Source organism: Polypterus senegalus, chromosome 6 (genome assembly GCF_016835505.1).
Source record: "Polypterus senegalus isolate Bchr_013 chromosome 6, ASM1683550v1, whole genome shotgun sequence".
Lineage (NCBI taxonomy): Eukaryota > Metazoa > Chordata > Cladistia > Polypteriformes > Polypteridae > Polypterus > Polypterus senegalus.
This window is the reverse complement of record NC_053159.1, coordinates 156,291,603-156,312,335: the sequence shown is the minus strand read 5'-3', so window position 1 is coordinate 156,312,335 and position 20,733 is coordinate 156,291,603. Positions and strand designations below refer to the sequence as shown.

General features: G+C 35.6%; 1 protein-coding gene across 7 annotated transcripts in view; it reads left to right on the top strand.

The window, feature by feature from the left end:
* The window catches only part of kalrna (kalirin RhoGEF kinase a), a 758,514-nt gene that overhangs the window by 494,815 nt on the left and 242,966 nt on the right, over positions 1-20,733 (top strand). For all 7 annotated transcript variants that reach the window (XM_039757406.1, XM_039757408.1, XM_039757407.1 and 4 more), the window contains 9 exons: positions 53-167; positions 891-1,006; positions 2,307-2,429; positions 3,317-3,499; positions 5,666-5,784; positions 10,903-10,969; positions 12,000-12,109; positions 12,517-12,586; positions 13,480-13,569. In XM_039757406.1, the coding sequence (XP_039613340.1) occupies positions 53-167; positions 891-1,006; positions 2,307-2,429; positions 3,317-3,499; positions 5,666-5,784; positions 10,903-10,969; positions 12,000-12,109; positions 12,517-12,586; positions 13,480-13,569 (993 nt within the window). The remainder of the gene's footprint in view (positions 1-52; positions 168-890; positions 1,007-2,306; positions 2,430-3,316; positions 3,500-5,665; positions 5,785-10,902; positions 10,970-11,999; positions 12,110-12,516; positions 12,587-13,479; positions 13,570-20,733) is intronic.

Below are 20,733 nucleotides of genomic sequence, written 5' to 3'. Positions count from 1 at the left end.
TGTGGATTTTACTTTGTACAATTTTAATAGATTATTGAACCCTTCATTGCAGGCTTGTACTTTAGCAAGGCGGAATGCAGAAGTGTTTTTAAAATATATTCATAGAAACAATGTGAGCATGCCTGGAGCAGCAAGCCACACCCGAGGTCCTGAGCAGCAAGTGAAAGGTTAGTGTGTGAATTGAATTCTGTTTTGCGTAAAACACTGTTTAAGTACTGTGTTAACATGATTAAAATTTACTTAGAGAGCTTTTTTAATAAGATGGGCATCATCTGAAGAATGAAACTGGATAAACTAAGTGCAATTTCAGAATGGTAACCCTAGTGAAAATGTAGCTGGTGCAAAAGAAAAGTTGAGCTGTCTCCTGTTTGATGGTTTGCCAAAGCAGATCAACTGACTTAATATTAGTGGAGCAGTGCATCACTTGTTAATTTAAGAGTCCCTCCTTATAAATCTCTGCACAAGCTAAGAAGTATTAATATGTGTTAGTTACAACAACACTGAAGAACACATTTTTGAAAATCAAGTTACTTACTGAGCTCAGTTTTTTGGAAATTTACATAAATTAAGTAAAGTGTAACTTACAGCCTGTGATCTTGAATTTGATTAAGCAGGTTTGAGAATATTTTGTTATTTTAACATATGTATTTGATAACACTTGGTCCAGTGTCTCAGTTTAGCTTTCTGTATCGACTGGTACTTGACACCTAGTTTCTTACTTGTACAGATTAAATATAAACGGGCACATTTTACATAAATGTAATTTCTAATTTTATTATTAATTGACATTTTTGTTAAAATAGTAATATGAATTGAAGTAAATATCCATGTTTTTCTTGTATCCCAGTCATCATTTGGTAGCATTATCCTTTTACCTTTTTTTCTACTAGCCATTTTGAATGAGCTGCTTCAAAGAGAAAATCGAGTACTGCATTTCTGGACCATGAAGAAGCGTAGGTTAGACCAGTGTCAACAGTATGTTGTTTTTGAAAGAAGCACTAAACAGGTAAACTAAGGCCTGCTTGAGGTCATTTTTCTTACTAGAGCTGAACTGATTTGATTTCATCATATTATGGAAATGAATATTTTTGCAACAATTTTAGAAGAAACCTAAAGGTACAGTCAGTTTCAGTTTCAAGTTTATTGTCATGTGTACACCCTGTTATGAGATTCTCACTTGCATTTATTTCACAGACCAGTGATAGTAGTATAATATGAACAACAGACAATACATATAAATACAACATTGGAAAATCAACAAATATGGGAAGTACACATCAGGGACACTCATGCAGTAGTCAGTATGAGCATATTTTGAGTAGACTTATAGCCCAGGTGTTTAACCTGTCCTGAGTCTAGTGTAAATACTAATAGTCCTGTACCATTTTCCAAAATAAAGGTGAGAGAAAAGTGACAATACATGATTGCTAAGGTCTTTTGCTGTTTGCCTTTCTAAGGCAGTGTGTTTTTTTATATTCTGTACTAAACAGAAAGGACCTGCGTGCCAGTAATATTCTGTGCCAACTTCACCACTTTATGTCTTGCTTTGCTGTCCTACACTGAGCAGGTGCCATATCTCGATAATATACATCAAATGCTTGCAGAGCCTATTCTGCATCAATACAAGCTGGTAACATAACAGTGTAAATTTCAAAATAAAAAATTACAACATAAACAATTCAGCATAATAATAAAATGTACATTTTTCTGCAGTCCTTTACGTTTAACTTTGATGTGTTTAATGTTACCTGGAGCAGACTACAAGTAGACATAAAATTACTTGTTTCATAGATCTTATCTAACCAGGCTATACAAAAGCATAAACCTGAAGATGACCATATTGTTCACAAGAATCAGAGATACGTTAGTTATTTTTTTAAGCCAGCCTCTAAAGCTATGTTAGTGATAGGACAATGTCATCAAGCAGAGCCAGATAAAAGCTGAGGCTCGGGCAATTAATAAGGACTGGCATGCATTTATAGTCACTGCAAGATATTATATCATCCCTGCAGTTGTTGTAACATCATGATTCAGACACATATAAAAAAATATTTTGACACATAATGTTCACTAGGGGTGTTACTGGTGCCTAAGCTTTGTTGACTTCATTGAAAAAGTGTTCTGCTAGTATGTGGTGTGATTGCAGCACCCACCTCTTCATGTGTTTACTATGGTTTTCCCAGAGTTGCATGTTTAATATCATATGCTTTATCTTTCAAAAAAATGCACAAGTAGAAGTCAAGTATGTATATTTTTAGGACATCCGCTATGTGTATTAAACATGTAATCTTATTGATTCTACCTAGGCCTTAGACTGGATCCAGGAAAGTGGTGAATATTACCTTTCCACGCATACTTCCCCAGGAGAAACAAGTGAAAAAACTCAGGAACTCCTAAAAGAATATGGAGAATTTAGGATCTCTGCCAAGGTTAGTTTATTGGGTTATTTGCTATAACCTTGTAGACCTGTCTAAGGATGTCCTGTTCTCTGTGCCTGACACGGACAAGATAGGCTTCATTCACTGTAACCTTTTATTGATATAAACCATTTGGAAAACGAATGAGTAATCATTAATAAGGAAAGTTACTCAAAAAAAAACATTTTCTTAAAGCTTTTATTTATCAACTAAATAAAAATATCTTTAAATGTTTACTTTTTTCATTTTAATGAGAATATATATTATAATGGTGACCAGGTTATATTTCAGATTGGTTTGTTTCAACTTTGTTTAGGTTGCTCTGAATGAAACATTGAAAACATTTCTTATCATGATTTAAGTTACTTGTGTTGGCAGGAGATTCTCTAGCACTTTTTAAAAGTTAGAATTATTACTCAAACTTTGACCATTTTGAAGACTGGACAAATAAAAGTGTTGAGGATTATAGTCTAGTCATGTTGTGTTTTCTGTGGCACTTCAAACTGTGTATGGACATTCAATATAATAAAACAAATCAGTCCATTTATCTCTTTCCTGAAACATGTTGGGGGCATTTTAATTTTACCATCTTTCAAGGAAACCTATATATTGAGCTTAGGCAAAACAAGCTGACAGTTTACTATAGACGCAATTATTTCCAATTTGTGAAATTCGATAGTTAATAAATGATTGTAAACACAAGATACCTACATGGGCACCTTTGGCTGGAAGGATGTAGTTTTACAAAATGTATGAATCTAAATTTAATAGTATTTAAACACATTTTTCCCTCTATGTACCAAAGAATTAAATACATTTGTGCTTAACATTTTTACACCCAATTGCAGCAAACAGATTTTGATTCCATTTATGATTTAATAACAATTCTCATTCTTTAGCAAACCCAAGAGAAAGTGAAGTTGCTCATTCAACTGGCTGACAGTTTTGTGGAGAAAGGTCATGTTCATGTGGTTGAGCTTAAGAAATGGGTGACAGTTGTGGATAAGCGCTATCGTGATTTCTCTATGAGAATGACAAAATACCGCTCCTCATTGGAAAAAGCTCTTGGCATAAGTTCAGAGGTAATTCTTTGCTATCCATTTGATACTTATGAAAAGGAATTGACCTAATAAATTCTTTTGGAATTGACCTAATAAATCATTTCACTCTTTTTAAATTATTTGAAGTGAGTTTAGATTGTGTTCATGTATATCTTTGTTAATGTGGATAAATGCAGAATATTTATTGAGCTTGGTGATGAAAGTTTAAACAGCACGTAGATAAACTAACTTGCTAAGTTTGTAATGTACTTTTCAAATTTCTGGAGGTGATTTTGCGCAATTGATGACCACAAAGGTATACAATATGGCAAACACATTCATAAGCAGTAGGCAGCATTGTTGTGCTGCTGCATACAAACTGAAATCCTACAAAGAAGATGGGGTGTCTGTCTGGGTTATTTGAAGAACCATGATCATACTACATACACTGTTTCTATTATGGAAATGGCCATCTTGCTACATTATATCTAAGAACGGAATCTTGAATTTACTTACTGTAACTTAAATGTTCATGTATATCTTTATACACTGTTTGTTTACCGAAATATTTGGTGGTAATGTATTTAAGTATTTAGGATTTTGTACTATACAGTTGTAAATAAGCACTACACAAGAATAAACAGAAAGAAGATTAATAATTAAATTGCATTTGTAGAACAAAAGGGATCTTACATACAACTTAAACAACCCTTACAATTTTGGAATATTAGAAGGTATAACAGGTTGCTTAATTTAGCATTTTTGATGTAGAACATGCAGCTAAGGGATTTCAGTATCATCCAAGTTATTCAGCACTACAGTTAAGAGTTTAAAGGATAGGTTTGGTATTTATTTAGTCTGTGTTAGATTTTTAACACACGTGGCATAATTGCATTTGCCGCACAAAATTCTTTTCTAAATAAAAGAAGTGTTTTCTGTACTGGTGTTTTATAGTGGAAGTTATGGTGCATGGGGCAACCACTGAAAATAAAATCCTAAAAAAATAACAAATAAGTCCACTTTGAAGCAGCAAAAATTTCAGTATGAGAAAATATGCCTTCCATGTTTCCGATGCATGTTTGTGACAGCAAAGGTGTTCTGGAAATGATCATTTTATCCCATATTACTGGTACTGTTTTTCTTGAGGTACGGATGCATTTTCTGTTTGATTATATGATACAAGGAGGAGATCTCACATAAATAGAGAAATTAATTAACATGATTCCCAGCACATGCCAGGAAAAGAAACTGCAGAAGAAGATAAGCACTAAGGGAACGGGAGCACCCACGGCTAGCCATCCTTTGAAATGTGGAGTGGAGTTGTTTGTATGAGTGGAGTTTTTTGTTTGAAAATTACATATATGAGTTATTTTAAAATGTGTTTGTAATCTCATGACACAGATAAGTGTAAGTAAGTAAGTTTGTTGACTTAAAAAAGTGATATTTTGGTAACTTTTTAAGCTTTTATTTTCTATTGTTGCTCTGTGCCACATAGCCTCCATTATGAAATGCCAGGGTGGGCAAGATATTTTTAAAAAGTTATAGAAAACATTTAACTTTAAAACACAGTTTTGATCATACTCTGTACTTTCTTATGATAAAAATGTTAAGTTTCATGTTTTCTAGCCATAACAGTGTTTGCCTAATTTATTGGTTTCAATCAAAGTTCTATCTGTTGACTGCAAAATGATGTTTACAAATATGTGTCAATCAATGTTATTTAAATTTTATAAAGTCTGAGGTGTTCAGTGAGTGTTTAGGTGTGTTCACTAAGTGTCTTTTAAGTAATATCACGTAACAGATTTAAGTAATATGATGGAGTGTTGACAGGAATATTGTATGGAAATAAATTATATGTATTTAAATGTAATCTGTTAATTTTAAATCTAAAAGTTTGAGCTGTTCCAGCACAACTTGGTAATATATGATTAACAACTTTTTAAAAAATCACTGCTTTGTGCAAAAAATAACGATTTTGCTGTAAATGTTCCTCCTTTTTACAGTTAAAGAAACCAATGTCTAATCCTCTGTGCAAAAATTGTGGCATAGCTTAACATGTATGAAAGAAGGTATTTTCTGATATTTGTTAAGTTTAAGAACCTCTTGTAGAATGTCTTAGTATATGTCATATATTCTGATCTTTTTGTTTTATAGGCTTGATTTATTTTGTATTGTTTGGCTTATTAAGATTTTCTCTTTAACTTAAAGGATAACAAAGACTTGGAACTGGACATTATTCCGGCCAGCCTTACTGACCAAGAAGTCAGACTTCGGGATGCAAATCATGATGTCAATGAAGAGAAGAGGAAGTCAGCTAGGAAGAAAGAGTAAGTAATATAAAATTACTGTTGTAAAATATTAATATTTTGTTTGATTCTTCTATGTTGATGGAGAATAAGTAAAGAATAAAGTTGTATTCTTCATTCTAGAAAGTTAATTCAATTCATCTGGACATAGTTCTTTTCCAGGGAGATACGTTACATCACTTATCCAAGTGACTTCCTCAGTCTCAGTTGACTGCAGGTTTCTCCAACCTTATAAACAGTATCTTTGCATAATGACCGAAACTAGCACCATTGACTAACAATGGGGCGTGTGATCAATGATCTGCAAATTGTTTATTGATCAATGGCCATGAGTACCATTCACAGAGAGTTGGGGAATGGCTACAATCACAGCATTGTAAGATGGTGAAAGATGTACCCTTAGGCCCCCTTCTTGGTTCAGAGATGGTCGTTCCTTTTTCACATAAATGGCCTCCTTGACTCCTCGCTCAAACCAGCTTTCCTCCCTGTCCAGGATGTGCACATCTTCGTCACTGAAAGAGTGACCACTGTCCTGTAGCTGTAAATAGACTGCGGAGTCCTGGCCTGACAAGGTAGCTCTTCTGTGTTGTGCCATCCGCTTCACCAGTGGTTGTTTGGTTTCCCCAATGTATGATTCACAGCAATCCTCTTGGCACTTAACTGCGTAAACTATATTACGCTGTCTATGCCGGGGCATCCGGTCCTTGGGGTGGACCAATTTTTTCCCTAGCGTGTTTTGGGGTTTGAAAGCCACCGAGACCGGGGGCCTCATGTATAAACGGTGCGTACGCACAGAAATGTTGCGTAAGAACTTTTCAACGTTCAAATCGCGATGTATAAAACCTACACTTGGCGTAAAGCTATGCACTTTTCCACGGTACCTCATACCTTGTCGTACGCAAGTTCTCTGCTCGGTTTTGCAGACTGGCGGCACCCAGCGTCAAAGCAGTGCTACTGTTCCTGTGTGGTTACACCTTATTTTCCTGACGCGGCTTTATAAATACACTGAAACTAACTGCATATTGTTTATTAGTGTAACGCATCTGATTGTAATTAACTTGTAACAATATAATGGTCCAGGGAATAGCCATAGTATTCCAAATACCATAACTGCTTTAGCGTTGTTACTCTCACTGCACCTTCTTCTTTCAACTGCTCCTGTTAGGAGTTGCCACAGAGGATCATCTTTTTCCATATTACTCTCACTGCACCACTCGGAGTATTTATATCACTGTATCTGAGTGTGAATCACAGCAGCAGCTGATCAGAAAGAGAATTATCGGTATACAGCTTCAAGTACACGCTGTCTCAGCCACAGCAAAACGTTTCAAAGCCTTTCTTTTATGGACCAGAAACAATGTTCAGAAACAATTTCATCTCAAGAACTATAAACGCACTCAATCAATTGCTACTTGTAGAACTGTTTGTACTTATAAGTACAATCACCCCACTGTAAACTTGCACTACAGTTATAATATCGCACAACCTGAGCCACTTTATAAAGCATGTATTTACATATGATGACGATATCAATTTTAAGATGAAATGCAGCAAAATATGTTTATTATATTATACAGATAAAACTTTAACTTCATTTAAATAATCTATATTCTTCACTGGGAGTGTCGTGAAGGATATAATAATTAAACATGTACTACGAAGATATTTCAATGTTCCTTAAACGTTTTGAAGAATCGGCGCTCCCCAATTCTGATTGGGTATTGGGAAAGAAAAGCAAGGACTGCAGTGGCGGCTACGCCAATATATATTGAATATAAAACAGAAAGAGAAAATAACAACACAGCTAAAAACGCAGCGACAAATTTCGGCAAAAGTTAAATGCTTGTGTCATGAGCACGAGGCGGCTATGCAGTGTCCGCAACGGACGTGGCCATCCACCGTGCATAAGCTTCCTTATTGACATTGGCGGGCGAAGGGGCCACCGATTCTTCCTCTGCCCAGTGCCACCACAAGCCTAGAGCCACCCCTGAGTACTGCTGCAATAAATTATTTCATCGAAGGTCGCACAAAATCAATGCGCCGTGAAACTCATGTTTAATAACGTGCTTTAACTCCTATCATCATGAAAATGATATCACGTATACATCTTAGTATTTTAGTTATTCAGAGAACTGTAATATCACAAATGTAATGGATTCTGTATCCAGTTGGAGGAAGAGAGTCGGTTTAAGAAGCAAGTAGTAATTCACACACATAGAGCACATAGAAGATCAAATACAAAACAAAGCATTTAACGTGCTATTTTAATTACGATGTGATTTGAGAAACTGGTTAATTAAACGATTTTAAGATGTTTATGATGTTCTACTTTAATGACAAAATAAACTACGTGATTAAAGTGGAAATGTCGAGATTGAAGTTTACATTTCGTGCTTTTTCCCCACTGTGTGCCTTTTTTTTTCTCTGTACCCTAATAAGCTTTCATATGACACTCAGACAGTGGGCTACAACTCGCTTTTTCACGGCGACTTTGATATGTGACTTCTTTTTTTATTTCCGGCACTGTGTGATTTTGTGAACGTGAGCTTTCAAGTTTCTCCAACATGCTATGTCACTCGATCAACTTCCTTTTGTTGATTATACCACGGTTTATTTGAACAAATAGTATGTTTTTCCTTTGCCTCCACTTGGTATTCGCTGAAATTCTTGTATTTTCCCCCGTGCTTTTCCCATTGTCTTTTCACAGAAGGCTGAGCTTAAGGGCGATTTATATTCATTTGCATATTCAAAGAGGCGTAATTCTGCGAGGAGTTGGGGCGTTACATAAAGCGTGTGCACGAGTGTTACTTTTCACGCTGATCGGGATTTATGTAGTGGAAGAACGTGGAAGTTGGAGTACACACAGATTCCTGCATCTGGATTTTTCTGTGCGTAAGCACATTTCGGCTTTTGTGCTTACGCCATGTTATAGTGCGAGTTTTACGCACGTCGTTATACATGAGGCCCCTGGTGTTTTGAAAAAATGCGTCTCAGCTGTTCCGATACTCCTGACACATAAGGGATCACTAAAGTTTTTCGCTTAGGCAGTAGTTGTCCTTCCTATATCCTTGATTGCTTAGAGCATACTTTAGGTGTCTTCCCTGCTTTGACAAAAGTCCAGCTGGGATAACCACATTTACTCAGGGCCTTTTTGTTATGATATTGTTCTGCTTCTTCCCTGGCCGCTGTGTCTGTGGGTATGGTGTTTGCTCTGTGTTATAGAGTCCTGATGACACCTATTTTGTGCTGTAGCAGATGGTGAGAGTCAAACCTTAAATACTGATCTGTATGTGTTGGTTTACAGTACACATCAACCTTCAAATGTCCACCATTGCTGATGGAAATTTCACAATTTAAGAAAGCTAGCCTGTGACGTTTCATGTCCTCCCTGGGGAACTGGATGTGTTTTGTCCACTGAGTTGATGTGGTCAGTGAATTGTGGTACCTCCTGAGATTTGATTTTCACTCAGGTGTCATCCACATACCTGAACCAATGGCTCAGTGGTGTTCCAGGATAGGATAATAGCACCCTCTTTTCCATTTCTTCCATATACAGATTGGCCACAATAGGTGAAACTGGGGAACCCATGAAGCACCCATGTTTCTGCCTGTAGTTCTGGCCTTTGTATATGAAATATGTGGATTAAAGATACAGTTCCAAAAGCAGACACACTTGGTCAGTGCTGAGAGTGGTCCTTGTATTCTTCAGTTGGGCACATGTATAAGGAAGCACTTTTAACCGTATGCAGTCAGTCAGTCATTATCTAACCTGCTATATCCAAACCCCGGGTCATGGGGGTCTGCTGGAGCCAAATCCCCGGGCAGGGTGCCAGCTCATTGCAGGGCACACACACACACACGTACACCAAGCACAATTAAGAATCGCCAATGCACCTAACCTGCATGCATTTGAACTGTGTGAGGAAAGCAGAGCACCCGGAGGAAACCCACGCAGACACGGGGAGAACTTGCAAACTCAGGTCTCCTTACTGTGACGCAGCAACGCTACCACTGCGCCACCATGCCGCCACCGTATGCAGTTTTGCATTGAAATTTCAAATTACTACTGTACATAATGTCATCTATTTTTGTTCACACATTTCATCCTAGTTAGGTCTGTGGAGGACAACAGCATAAATGGTAACAAGCCTAAAATAGCTTATGAAAAGACAGTCACCCATTATGGGGCATGTATTTGCTCAATTAATCCAGTTCAGAATCAGAAGAACCAGGGCTAAGTCAGAATTTTCAAGTGAAAACTGAATTATATGTTGAACATTTTAAAAAATACATTTCTGTCAATCAGTACACAATTCTACCAGATTATTTGTGATTTTGATATCTATTTGATGTTTTTGTTTGTTTTTTCTGCGGTGAGCTGGCGCCCTGCCCGGGGTTTGTTTCCTGCCTTGTGCCCCGTGTTGGCTGGGATTGACTTCAGCAGACCCCTATGACCCTGTAGTTAGGATATAGCGGGTTGGATAATGGATGGATGGATGCTTGTTTTTTTTACTATCACCAATGAAATGTATTAGTTTCCGAGTCATTTAACTGAAAACATCAATTCATATAGTTTTTGCATTTTATATTAAAATATTGTGTTTAATCAAAGCTGTTCTTCATATTGGCAGGAATATGTGAACAGTAGCATTTTTTCAGTTTGAGCTTATGCTAAACAGTAAAATACAGGTAAAGCCAGGCCTGTTGTTTGAATGAACTGACACTGAATTGTGCACCACACATATGGCTCAGACCTGGTGCTTCAGATGTGATGCTACAGCTTGAGCTGTGATATGAGTTATTTCCTAGACATGCTGTAGGTTACCCTAAATATTTTACAGTGACAGAACAGTGTGGGCTTAAAAATTTGAGAGTGTGAGCCAAAAGTGTATTATTTGTCATTTATTGCCAAGTGATGGGCTGTTGTTGGTCTGAGTATTGTATATATTATATTTTTATTTTATATTAAAAATTAACAAATTGGAAGTATAATATTTTTCTCTTCTTTTAAGATTTGTTATGCCAGTGCTATAGGTCTTAGGCTCGAATGCTACTACTGGCAGTTCTATTAGTTTAAAAAAATTCTCTGCTCTTTTTTATATTTATGAAATATCTAATTTCTTAATTATTCTTTCTTAGGTTCATAATGGCTGAGTTATTACAAACAGAAAAGGCTTATGTCAGGGATTTACATGAGTGTTTAGAGGTAAGCAATTTGACAAGGGCTTTCTCAGTGCACAGTATGCTTTCTCTTGTCATCCCTGCATACCCTAAGTAAATGAAGATGAATCTGCCTCACCAATTTCTTTTAGATTTTTTTTTATTCTTAAGTGTTAACATAGAAATATGAAGAGATCTAATAGCAGAAGAAATTTGTGTTGAGCATTAATTATTCATTTATTTAGTTATTTTCATGTTTATATTTTTATACTGTACCTATTGGTCATTCAGGGATTATTTTGACACATCACATGGCTCCTGAGATATGCAACATACACAAGCATGTGCGTATAGATCTTTTTGGGAATTTGTTTAATTATGCTATTTATTATTATTCACAATATGAGTGCAGAATTAATTGCATGTTTGAATTTGCTATTTATTGTAAATATAATGGTTCATTTTAAGAAATAAATTGAGAAGAGAACATTACTGTATTTGGATACATCTCTGTAGATCTGTCAGCTATTTAGCTTATTTATTACTGATCTACACATTTTACAAAAATGGCTTTTAAAAAGTGGGTCAATAACAAAGAACACACATAGCCGTGGTTGAGTATTAATGAACATGTTTATTCTTAGAAGAATATAAAGGATTTACACTTGTACCTATTTTGTTAAATGGATTTTCTTTATTAAAATTTGTTCTGAACGTACCTCATTTAATTTAGTTTATGTGAGACTGATGTACTCTGTTGCAGGAGTGTCTTTAGTTGATCAAGAAAGAACAAAAAGTGGTTAACGAGCAAGTAGTTAAAACCTGAGTTTAAGTGAAGGGAAAAATCAGCCTCTTATTAAGGGTTAAGTTCAAGTGAAAAACCGTAGGCTATCATGGTTGGCATGGAGTGTGATGGAATTTTTGCCATTTTATTCACAAGTCAATTTAACTCTGTACTCGCCCATACCAGGCCATTTTAAAATGAACAGTAAGTAAATAGTAGGAAATGAAAGAATCATTGTGACGTGAATAAAAAATCACTTACATATATATGTATTAACATTTTTAAATTTCAGACATATCTTTGGGAAATGACAAGTGGAGTAGAAGAAATTCCTCCTGGTATTCTTAACAAAGAACATGTCATATTTGGAAATATACAAGAAATTTATGAGTTCCATAACAAGTATGTGAAAGTGTTTAATTTGTTTTTATGAGATTGTTATGTTTTATCAATTGTTAGCTAATGTATGCTTCCTCCTATAGCTGGACTATAGCTGAACAGTTGTAGGGTTAAGATGTATAAAAATACATTTAGGATGTTTACTGCATATACCTGAATTAATCAAAATACTACATCTTTAGAATGTGATGTTTAATTTTCACTTGCTTTGTCTGTGACTACATGCAAAAATCCTAAAATGAAACTTCAGTCTGTTTTCACATGCATAGAAGTTTATTCATGCCAGTTAAAAAAATAATATTATTAAAAAATGTAAATTATACAATTATTTTTATTTTTAGGACTTATTTGGATATGTATTGTATTGTTCTTTTATCATGATCACAGATACAGATTTTTTTTTTGTATAGCATCTTTTTAAAAGAACTTGAAAAATATGAGCAGCTGCCCGAAGATGTGGGTCATTGTTTTGTTACATGGGTATGTTGTTTTTTTTTTCTCCCTAATTTCCTATTAGAATATTACTCTATATAGAAATAAAGAAATGTTAGCAGCTCAGACAATAGTTAGTGGGGACAATAAACAGCGGGGTTATGACCTTGAACATGTGGTGAACAGACAAAGGGAGGCTGAAAATCCCCATACTCCCCCTCAGTTTCTATGCTACTTAGACCAGTCTTGTGTTTTGTTTGATCGATGATTCCTTCTTTTATTGAGAACATAATTTCCTCTTCAGATATGTCATGATTCAAACTATGAAGTTAATTCCAAATGCAGCTGTAATAATATGTCTTTTGAACATAATCCATAAGGGAGTTTAGCCAGTGACCAAAATATTTTCTACATTTCTAAGAACAATTATCATGAAATGTGTTTTTCTGAGACTTTTATATTTACTTGATCCATCCATTTACTTGAGAGACGGCACGGTGGCGCAGTGGTAGCGTTGCTGCCTCGCAGTAAGGAGACCTGGGTTCGCCTCCCTGGTCCTCCCTACATGGGTGCTCCGGTTTCCTCCCACCATCCAAAGACATGCAGGTTAGGAGCATTGGCGATCCTAAATTGTCCCTAGTTGTGCTTGGTGTGTGTGTGCGCGCGCCCTGTGGTGGGCTGGTACTCTGCCCAGGGTTTGTTCCTGCCTTGCACCCTATGTTAGATGTAATTGGCTCCAGCAGACCCCCGTGACCCTGTGGTTAGGATATAGCGGGTTGGATAATGGATGAATGGATCTTTAATTTGAAGAACACAATTGTCTTAATAGAATATTATTGAATATTAGTTTGAAATATACAATATCTTTATAAAGATGACTATAACATTGGGATGTACTTGATTGAATGTATGATTTATTTTAACTTTTGCATTATTTATAGGCTGACAAATTCCACATGTATGTCACATACTGTAAAAACAAGCCAGATTCTAGCCAGCTGATTCTGGAACATGCTGGGACTTTTTTTGACGTAAGTATTAATATTGACATAACCAAGCATGATGTGTTTAGCAAATGAAAAGTATAGAATTATTGAGGAGCTCTGTCATTGTGCGTTTGGAAAAAGAAAAAATGAATGTTTTAGTACTTTAGCAATGAAAATTAAAAAAAAAAATACTTTAAAGACCCAACTTTCAGTTAAATGGTAATGCAACGGAAACATTGGATCTCTATTTTCTGTTTGTTTTTTACAGAATGGAAATTACCTTTACCTATATGTTTTCCTTTAATATTTAAAATAATTTGCTTCAGATATTTGTATCTACTTGTAGGAATGTCATAATACCAGAAATTTAGTATTCAATACCAATGCCAGTGCAATAAAAATTGGTTCAATTTCTTTTGGTTTTCCAAATGTTGCACAAACTTGTAAAGTGACATACTCATGGTTGATTTGAACCCCACAACCTCAGGGTTTGAAGTCCAAAGCTTTAATCGTTAGGTCACGCTGCTCGCCAAAAACAGTGCAGTAAGAGCAGCTTTGAAAAACTGGTATACCCATCAAGAAAGTACTCAACTACCGTTTAAGAAAACGGTATTTAATAATATCAAAATATAGTGCAGGGCTTTCATTTTAAGGTGTGATGGAAATGGGTATTCCCTAGTGTAACAACAATTGGAGGAAAATGTATAAACCCAAGGAGATTTCAGCATAGGATTTATAAAGGATAATATCAGCATGGACTACCTAATTTACGTTACCATGTGCACATTACAGATGTATTCTCTGATATTTTCTCTCCAGTAACTGAAAAATACCTCTCACTAAACATAATTCAAGCATTATTATATCTGTACTGTTGAATAAGTGAATTTCAAAGTAATTCAGGACATTATAATATAAACAACTCTTTATATCTGTTTTTGTAACAACATACTTTTAAAATCTGGCTTGCCAGAGAATCACTCTGTTATGTTTGTAACATTTGCTATTGTAAGATTTATATTTGCTTCATTAGCTGTTTAAAAACAAACAGTAACAGATGAGTGAAATTGATTCATTTTAAAATGTCACAAAATCCTGAAACTTTAATTTTCCAAATCTCTCTCCGTTTATTTTCTTTACATTTGTCTAAACATTAATTTCCTGCTTGAAATCAAAATTGTCAGCTTTCGAGTAATCCTTTATTTTAGAACTACTGTAAAACATTTTTTGTTGTGGTGTTTTCAAAGTATCTTATATGACTGATCAGATTTTGTTATAGTAAAATATTGATTGACAAGACCTTCATTTTAACTGGTAGACTGTATTACATTCACCAATGTGCCTTACAAAAATATATGACATACAGATGCAAGTCAATAAATTATAATATTATCAAAAAGGTAATTTATTTCAGTAATTCAATTCAAAAAGTTAAACTCATATATAGATTCTTTACACACAGTGATATATTTCAAGTGTTTATTTGTTTTCATTTTGCTGATTATGGCTTATAGCTAATGAAAAAACAAAATTTAGAAAATTAGGTTATTCTGAAAAACTTCAATATTGTAGACGCATGGCATGATATCACACTCCACTCAGCTAATTAAACCAAAACACCTGCAAAGGTGTCCTGAGCCTTTCTGGTTCAGTACGCCACACATTCATGGGGAAGACTGCTGGCTTGACAATTGTCCAGACGACAGTCATTGACACACTCCATAAGGAAGGGAAGCCACAAAAGGTCATTGCTAAAGAAGCTGGCTCTTCACAGAGTGCTGTATCCAAACATATTGATGGAAAGTTGAGGTAAAGAAAAAGTGTGGCAGAAAAAGGTGCACAAGCAACAGGGATAACCACAGCCATGAGAGGATTGTGAAGCAATGTAAAGGAAAAGTATCCGGGACATGGGCTACAACTGTTGCATTCCTTGTGTCATGCCACTCCTGAACCAGAGACAACGTCAGAAGCGATTTAGATAGATAGATACTTCATTGGGCTAAGGAGAAAATGGACTGTACTGTTGCTCAGTGGTCCAAAGCTCTTTTTTCAAATGAAAGTAAGTTTTGCATTTAATTTGGAAATCAAGGTCCCAGAGTCTGGAGGAAGCATAGAGAGGCACAGAATCTGTTGCTTGAGGTCCAGTGTGAAGTTTCCACAGTCAGTGATGATTTAGGGAGCTATGTCATCTTCTGGTGTTGGTCCACTGTGTTTTATCAAGTCCAAAGTCAGCGTTAGCCGTCTACCAGGAAATTTTACAGCACTTCATGCTTACCTCTGCTGACAAGCTTTATGGAGATGCTGATTTAATTTTCCAGGAAACCTTGGCACCTGCCCACACTGCCAAAAGTACCAATATCTGGTTTAATGACCATGGTATCACTGTGCTTGACTAGCCAGCAAATTCACTTAACCTAAACCCCATAAAGAATCGATGGGGTATTGTCAAGAGGAAGACAAGAGACACCAGAGCCAACAATGCAGATGAGCTGAAGGCCGCTGTCAAAGCATCCTGGGCTTCCATAACACCTCAGAAGTGCCACAGGCTGATTGCATCCATGCCACACCGCACTGATGCAGTTATTTATGCAAAAGGAGCAAAGACCAAGTATTACGTGCATACATGAACATACATACAACATTTCTGTATTAAAAATCATTTCTTTTTATTGGTCTTATTTTCTGAGATACTGAATTTTGAGGTTTCATTACCTGCGGGCCATAATCAGCAAAATGAATGGAAATAAATGCTTGAAATATATCACTGTGTGTAATGAATCCATATAATATATGAGTTTCGCTTTTTGAATTTTATTACTGAAATAAATGAACTTTTTGATGATTTTCCAATTTATTGAGATGCACCTGTATGTGCTTTCATTGTGCTTGTCACATTTAAGAGATTATATAAATGGACATTAGTATGGCTTCAAAAACCAAATGAATGACACAAATTTAAAATTTTCACATCTGTATTTAGCAATGAAGTATGACGTTTTGCCCGTCCCGCTAACTGGCACAATCACTGTTCTTTTTAGTACTAAATTAATTTTATTTTGCTATTAACGATTGGAGCAGATTATTTCATTGCAAGCCGATTAGCCACTTCATTTTGAAATTTGCCTAGACTTTTACTTGCTTCAGCGGTTTACACTGCCAGCACACAGAGTCCTATATGCACAATGCTTGCAACGTTTCCCTCACGACCATGATCTATATAAACCTGTTAAAAAATGGATGGATACCTAAAAGCATATGTGGTGTAATTTATGAACTAACACTTTTATGGACCATTTAGTTATACAGTGATTGGGCTTCTGTGTTACACTGTTGGTTCTTCCACAATGGTGATGGGTTAGGCTCTAAACTTATGTGATCCTGTATTAGATTAATCAAGTTTGCCAATGTTATGTTAGTTACCATTTTTGGTAACCTTGTAAACCAATTTTGAAAAATGTCCAAAATCCCTGCTATTCAAATTCATGTACTACTAGCCACTGTGCCACCACATTGAATAGTGTTTCATGTTTTATGAAATTATTGTTAATTCGGAAAGAAATCAATATTCTTTTTACTAATGTCATTGGTCTTTAGCACACATAGATGTCTGGAACAAAGCATACTGGTACGTAATTGATGTTGACAGTGCTACCATAAAATATGGAAAAGTTTTAAAGCTCAGTTACAACTCTGTTTTTCCATTAGACTAAGAAGAGTTATGACACATTCTACCATGGTGTAGAGTATTACAGAGTAAAGATTAGTGTAAGTGATTTTTAAGGCCATAAGAGGAGCATTTATATAAAATAATTTTGCTAAAATTATATATAATGTAGAAGTTAGTTATTTTTTAAATGGCAGTGCTGTCCACTAAGCTTCTGTCTTTAGAATATCTCCAATATTTTGTGGTCACTTTATTCTGATTCTTAAGAAGAGGCATTTTTTTATAAAGTGACATTTGGTTAGTGAATGTTTCTAATTCATTATTAATATATTTACTGACAATTTAATTTCCATGTTGTCTGAATACATTTACATTTTTATTATGTATTAATACATGGCATAAACTGTCCTGTAGATGGTGCCCTAGGGCTATTTTTTGTATTCATTTAATTGCATAGCCTTTATAAAACCTTGTGAGTGTTTTATCACATAACACAACATTCTTAGCATTGCTGCAGTCAATTCACAAATATATAAAAAGCAGAATTTTTATAGGAATCTAAGACAATTGTGCACCGTCTAGTCAGAAGCAATTAAAGGGACAGAGAACTTTGTTTATTGGAGCCAACCCTCAGCATACAGTCAGGCATTCATGAAAGAACAATCTTATCACCGATCGGTGGATGATGATCACCAACCGTCTCATGACTTGTGTACCTCCCGCTGGAATATGTAGTTCAGGACTTGAATGTTTTGTTGTCATGTTCTTTGATTTCCATGGAGTATCCGAAGATAATTGTGCAATTGAGGAATAAAATGATTGTCAAAAATGCTGGCAGTCTACTCGAGATGGCTGTGATTTCATACGAAATCCTGGCATACAGTATATACAGTATATATTCTCTATATTTATTAAACCTATATTCTCATAAGGGTTCCAAAACCAAATTATACAAGTGCAGACAATTAGGCATGTCAATTGCTAAACGTTTAGCACTACAGTCCAAAAATGTAAGTATCCACATACATAAAAAAGTTTTATAGTGACATACAGAAATACAAAAAAATTCTGTGCACCTTTCCTGTTTTTATTTGTCTCCTTCACAGTATTACTTTGCTGTGGTTTCAGACATCTTTATATCATTTTAGTATTTTTATAGCAGGCATATACATTTTTGTAAACTGTTTTTTAATAATCTATTAACTTGTCAAAGACAAGTGACAGTTGAATAATTTAAGAGTTCATTAAATTACATTTGTGGATTATTAGAATCTTTTGGGTGTGTTGAGCGTAATATGTAATAATTTTATGGAATTTGTAGAAGTGGTCTTTGTTCCTACTTTTAATCATGGCACATTGAAATGTCAAGTGTGTTGCTTCTACTTAAACCTAATGAGGATTTGGTGGAATATTTTAAACCTGAAGCGTGATTTTAGATATTTGACTTCGACACTCGAGTGTAACAGCTTCACAAGCGACACATGTTGAAAAAGGATCATATGTACTGTACATGTAGAATGATGGTTCCAAGGAAGTTGGGACAGTATGTGAAAGCAAATAACAACAGAAAGCAGGGATTTGTAAATGTTCTTTACACATGTATGTACATACATATATTTTCTTACACACCTATCTACTGTCTCACCAAATATAATACTGCTAGGGGATTTTAATATAGACATGGATAATATCAATGTCCCTCTTCTAGGGACTTTACATCCTGCCTTGAGAAATTTGGATTCCAGTAGTATACTGATGTTCCCACTCACTCTAAAGGACATATTTTGGACTTAATCTGCTGCTCTGGAGATACCCCTCTTGATTGTACAGCAGATGAATTCTCCATAATTGATCATTTTCTCCTTTCATTTAATGTTAAACTCTTTTCATTACTAAGCTTCCCTGTCTCATGTCTTTCCGTAATATTAAGAATATTAACTTGGATTTTCTTTCCTCTAGTATTGATTCCCTCATGGACATTCACAATCTATCCACTTCTGAAGAACTGGCCTCACACTATAATACTGGACTGTGGCAGAATTAAATCCTGGTTCTCCTCAAATTTTCTTAAATTAAACTCCTCAATGGTACAAAATCAACATTATCCAAAACCGATAAATTTTCATTTGTTATTGATAATTCCTCTGTCTCCTCTTCCCCACGTGTCAAGAGTCTGGGTAACATCCTTAACGGTACTCTTATCTTTTCAGTTCCACATCAATAACATCTCCCATTCTGCATATTTCCACCTGCATAACATTAATCACTCCCCACAACACTGCTATCCTTGTTCATAGCCGTGTTACTTCTCGATTGGATTATTGCAATTCCCTCTTCTCTGGTCTTTCTCACAAGTCTCTCTGTAAGCTTCAGCTGGTTCAGAATTCAGCTGCTCGCATTATCACTAGAACTCCCTCGATTCATCATGTCACTCCCGTCCTGCAGCAGCTTCACTGGCTTCCGGTTAAGTTTTGCATTGACTTCAAAATTCTCCTGTTAACATTCAAGGCTATCCTCAACCTTGCCCCTCCATATCTGTCCAGCCTCCTCCATGTTGCCATTCCCTCCCGCACCCTTAGTTCCTCTTCCTGCATTTACTTGACTGTCCCCTTCATCCATCTTACCACCATGGAGAGCAGAGCATTCATTTGATCTGCTCCTCTGCTCAGGAACTCATTACCATCGGAGCTTAGAGATATTGATTCATTTTCACTTTTCAAATCTAAACTTAAAACTCATTTGTTTAAAACTGCTTTTTCTCTTTGTTTACATTTGCTCTGTCTGATTTTTTTTAATATTTCTTTGCATTTTTAGTTTTGTTTATAATGTGATTCTTATCTATATATCTATATATATATATATATATATATATATATATATATATATATATATATATATATATATACAGTATATATATATATATACAATTCACTAAGGGCACGCAAGGTAGTGAGCGCACGCAAGACAGAGAGCCGCGCCCACCAACTCTAAGACCACTGGATACGCACGGCAGAGCCCCGCCCACCATCACTAATCTTACTTCTGCGTGCATCGTCGCTCTCGATCAAACAGCAATAATTAGCAAACAAAGATAACTGGCAGTAACAGTGCAAAATTCACAATTGGTATGCCAGTTTGAAAAGATAAGTATTAAGGGCAGTTTTAAAATGTGTTATTGAATCGAGCTGATGTATATGAGAGAGAAGAGAATTCCCGAGTTGAGGAGCACTATGAGAGACGCTCGAGCTCCCATAGTACAGTTTGATGTGTGGTACAGAAAGTAGAGCTGCAGATGAGAATCAGAGTGAGTGAGATGAGTGTCAGTCTGTAGGAGATCAGTGAGGTTGTGGAGAGCTTTAAATGTTAAGAGCGGTATTTAGTATTGTATTCTGTAGTTAACAAAGAGCCAGTGAAGTTGAGAGAAAATAGGTGTAGTATGTTCAGTGGATTTAGAACAGCAAGTTATTATCCTGGCAGCAGAATTTTGAATAAATTGTAAGCGATGGATACGTTTTTGTGGGATGACAGATAGAATACCATTACAG